Source organism: Cryptomeria japonica, chromosome 9 (assembly GCF_030272615.1).
Source record: "Cryptomeria japonica chromosome 9, Sugi_1.0, whole genome shotgun sequence".
NCBI classification, from domain to species: Eukaryota; Viridiplantae; Streptophyta; class Pinopsida; order Cupressales; family Cupressaceae; genus Cryptomeria; species Cryptomeria japonica.
The window spans coordinates 619,823,431-619,827,112 of record NC_081413.1 but is presented as its reverse complement, the minus strand read 5'-3'; the positions used below and the strand labels follow the sequence as shown (position 1 = coordinate 619,827,112).

Here is a 3,682-nt window from a genome sequence, read left to right as displayed (position 1 = left end):
CCAGTTCAATTAAATGAATATTTGCTATTTATTTGATTAAAAATCTACTAGCCATCAGTTAATTAAATTAATATTTAATTAATTCATCTCTAAACATTCTTCTATTAATTAAATAAATTATTCAATTTATTTTAATTAATTCATTAAATCAAATTTCAGTCAATTAAATGAATAAAATCTATTTATTTAATTAAATCCCCATATTCCTCTTTTAAATAAATTAAATTAAACATTTATTTAAATCATTATCCCCCCCCACTTGCATTTTCCTACAAATGCAACTCGCACACATTTATTAAAATAAAATGAAATTTATTTTAAATAAAATCCTATTTTCCCTCACCCACCAAATCCACTTGCATGCCTAAACCCCTTCTAGATTCTTCTAAACCCTTCCTAATTAGCCTAATCCATCCCCTAATTATTGTCACATTCTTAAGCAACTTGGAGTCACTTCTCAATGACTTCAAAGTTTTTGAAAAACATTTAATGCTTTATGTGTTCAACAATTTAACCTCTAAAGTCTTCCAAGACCACTAATGGCTCTTAGATGACCATTAATGACTCTTACATAACCATTTATGGTTATTTCAACTTGCACTCATGTGTCTTCTCAAGCATTTAATGCTTTGACCATGTTTATCCCTTTTGCCTTTGCACAAGAGTTTATCCATTGGATAAAAACTTTATTATTTGAATAAAAATGTTATTCACTCAACCTAACCTTGACCTTAACTCACAAAGTCATGTCAAGCATTTAATGCTTATTCCTTCTCCTCACATTGACATTTGTCATCCTGGGATTGGGTTGAAAGCCCTTACATGGATTGAATTTCATTCAATCTTGACCCTTGTTGAGATTGCTCAATCTCAACCATCCATTCCTCCATTTTTCCTATAAATAGAGCCCATTTCTTCATAATCCAGATCTTGAAAACTTGTATGCATTTAACCTATAGACATTTTAAGAGAGCATTTAGCATAACAATATAATATCTTGTTATTTTGGTTAAAATCAATCATTTTTAATAGCATCTAGTATTTTAGTTTTTCATTCTACATTTGGAGCAAATACTTAAATCTCAATCCTCCATAAGCATCCATAGTGCAAAAAGTTGCTGAGAGCTACACTATTTTGGAACTTGGAGAGGAGAGCAACAAAGGGGAATGAGCCAAGAGTATGTTAGGAGGCATTTGGAGATGCCTCATCATATTTGCTTCTTTAGTTAAATATTTTTTCATGTTCTTAGTATCTCTTTTGATATGCCTGTTTAGATTAGTTTTTGGTTAAATAACACTAACGATTTCTTGTTTCTTGTGTTGTTTGTCATTTGCTAACCTTGTCCATTTTGCAGAGCATCATCAACCATTTGTTGTTTTGTCCCATCCATGTCTTTTTTCTTTTGCTCAATCTCCAAAAACTATCTTAGTCCATCTACTTGCCTTTAGTTTTTCAATTCTTTTTAAATTTATAACAAAAGCTTTAATTTCTCTTTTTGCCTATGGGAGGTGCATTTAAATAAATATTTTATTTACTCAACCATTTGTTGTTTTGTCCCATCCATGTCTTTTTTCTTTTGCTCAATCTATCTCCAAAAACTATCTTAGTCCATCTACTTGCCTTTATTTTTTCAATTCTTTTTAAATATCCTCTGAAACACACCATAGCTATTGCTTCAATATGAACAATAACAGACCTCACCAAAAATGAAGTTAACTTGATGAGAGTGTACCTGATAATAAAAACCTAACAATGTAAACTAGGTTAACCAAATACTATGGAACGGAATTAAAAACTTAATCTGTTACCTAGCAGGATTCTTTATGATAGTCAAACAAATGCGAAAGGAATCTATCCGGCTGCTTGTCTTTTACAAATATGACATTTTGTATACTGAAACATAGGAATTCCCCCAATTCAATTCACCTGTTTGAACAAATCTGAACATGCCAAGCGGCTAGTATTTTGCAAGACACCTAAGCCAAAAGCATACGTTGGCACTCATAGGTGGCTCTCAGAGGATGAGATTTCTACCTACTTCCGGTTTCTATGTTTTTGGTTTATTAGGCTGCCTTCAAATGATCAACAATTCTTGAAGAATACCGTAGATAAAATACATTAAAAATCTGTTGCAGCTGAATTTTTCAGACTATGGATGGTTGGGAAAGACTGAAGGTTGTAGAGGATTCCTCTTGCAATGGAGTGTTCCATCTTATATTGAACCGCCCATCTCATAGAAATGCTCTGGATAGTCATTTCTACAGGGAGTTTCCTAAGGCACTTGCAACCTTAGATGAAAACCCATCAGTGAGGGTCATTATTCTTACTGGCTCGGGCAAGCATTTCTGTTCTGGAATTGACCTTTCTGTATTGGGCGCCATGTTAAAATCCCAGGCCCCAGATGATGGCAATGATCAGGGAAGGCTTAGAGAAAAGCTGAGAAGAAATCTTAAATATATGCAGTCAGCAATCACAGCTTTGGAGATATGCAGGAAACCTGTGATTGCCGCCATCCATGGGGGCTGTATAGGAGCAGGGGTTGACATTATTACTGCCTGTGATATTAGGTATTGTAGTCAAGATGCCTTTTTCTGTGTCAAGGAGGTTGATTTGGCAATCACCGCTGATTTGGGCACTTTACAGAGGTTACCCAGATTGGTTGGAGAAGGGAATGCCATGGAGTTATCCCTGACAGGCAGAAAGTTTGATGCTTCTGAGGCTAAGGTATTGGGTCTGGTTTGTAATGTTTTTCGTTCAAAGGAGGATATGGAGGCAGCGGTAGGTATTATAGCTGGGGACCTTGCTGCTAAGTCTCCACTTGCTGTCGTGGGAACCAAAGCTGTTCTATTGAAGTCCAGGGACATCACTGTGGATCAAGGCTTGGATTATGTTGCTACATGGAATGCTGCAATGCTTTTGTCTGATGATTTGAAGGAGGCCCTCACTGCTCAATTGGGGAAGAGGAAACCCGCCTTTGCAAAACTGTAAGTTTGTCTGATGAAATGGATCCTTCCTTTACCTCTGGTATTCAGGGATAACTATTTCTGCACTGGATTTTTAAGGAGTTGAGCTTGTTACTTTCATTTGGACCTGTGTAACAAGAGCTCCACTTTTAATTTCCATTTTGACTAGATGAAGTTGGAATTTCAAGGCTGTTTGCTCAGCAAGCATCTGTGAGGATCCTAAAACATTAGACTCGATGATATATGTTATTGTCTGTGTTGTATATAGATTTGAAATAATGCCTCCTCAAACTTTACCGCCGAGTATTTAATTGGTTCTTGAAATATTGAAGTTGCAGTCTTGCTTTGCTGGTTGAAAATTGATGATATTAGATTTCCACAATCCGTAGTGCTGATTGTTTCTGTTTATGGATTACTCACACACAATCAAATCCAGAAACAGCAACAATCAGGTTGAAAATTTCTGAAACTTTGGAGATTATGTTTGCATGATCATTTTTAGTATAAATTATCAGGTAAATCTGCAGGGTCTGTCTTTTTTATCCAATCTGTATTATTCTCCTTAATGTTTGAGCTAGTATTAACTTTTCAATACCAGAGATTCTAATAAGGGCATGTGCCACATTGCTGCATCCAAGTTTCCAATGAGATGCATCTTTTCCTCTAAATCAAGAATACTACAGGGATGATGACAAAAATCTTGTCAATAACTCTTTTG

At 35.3% G+C, this 3,682-nt stretch overlaps 1 protein-coding gene across 1 annotated transcript; it reads left to right on the top strand.

Annotated features, from left to right (window-relative positions):
- Positions 1–1,775: 1,775 nt before the first annotated feature.
- LOC131063702 (delta(3,5)-Delta(2,4)-dienoyl-CoA isomerase, peroxisomal) lies at positions 1,776–3,260 on the top strand. Its single transcript, XM_057997591.2, has one exon. It carries the CDS (start codon positions 2,153–2,155, stop codon positions 2,987–2,989), a length of 837 nt encoding a protein of 278 aa, XP_057853574.1. The 5' UTR covers positions 1,776–2,152; the 3' UTR covers positions 2,990–3,260.
- Positions 3,261–3,682: the final 422 nt, after the last annotated feature.

Coding starts and splice junctions, on each gene's coding strand:
- LOC131063702 (XM_057997591.2), top strand. CDS start 2,153: ATGGATGGTTGGGAAAGACTGAAGGTTGTAGAGGATTCCTCTTGCAAT.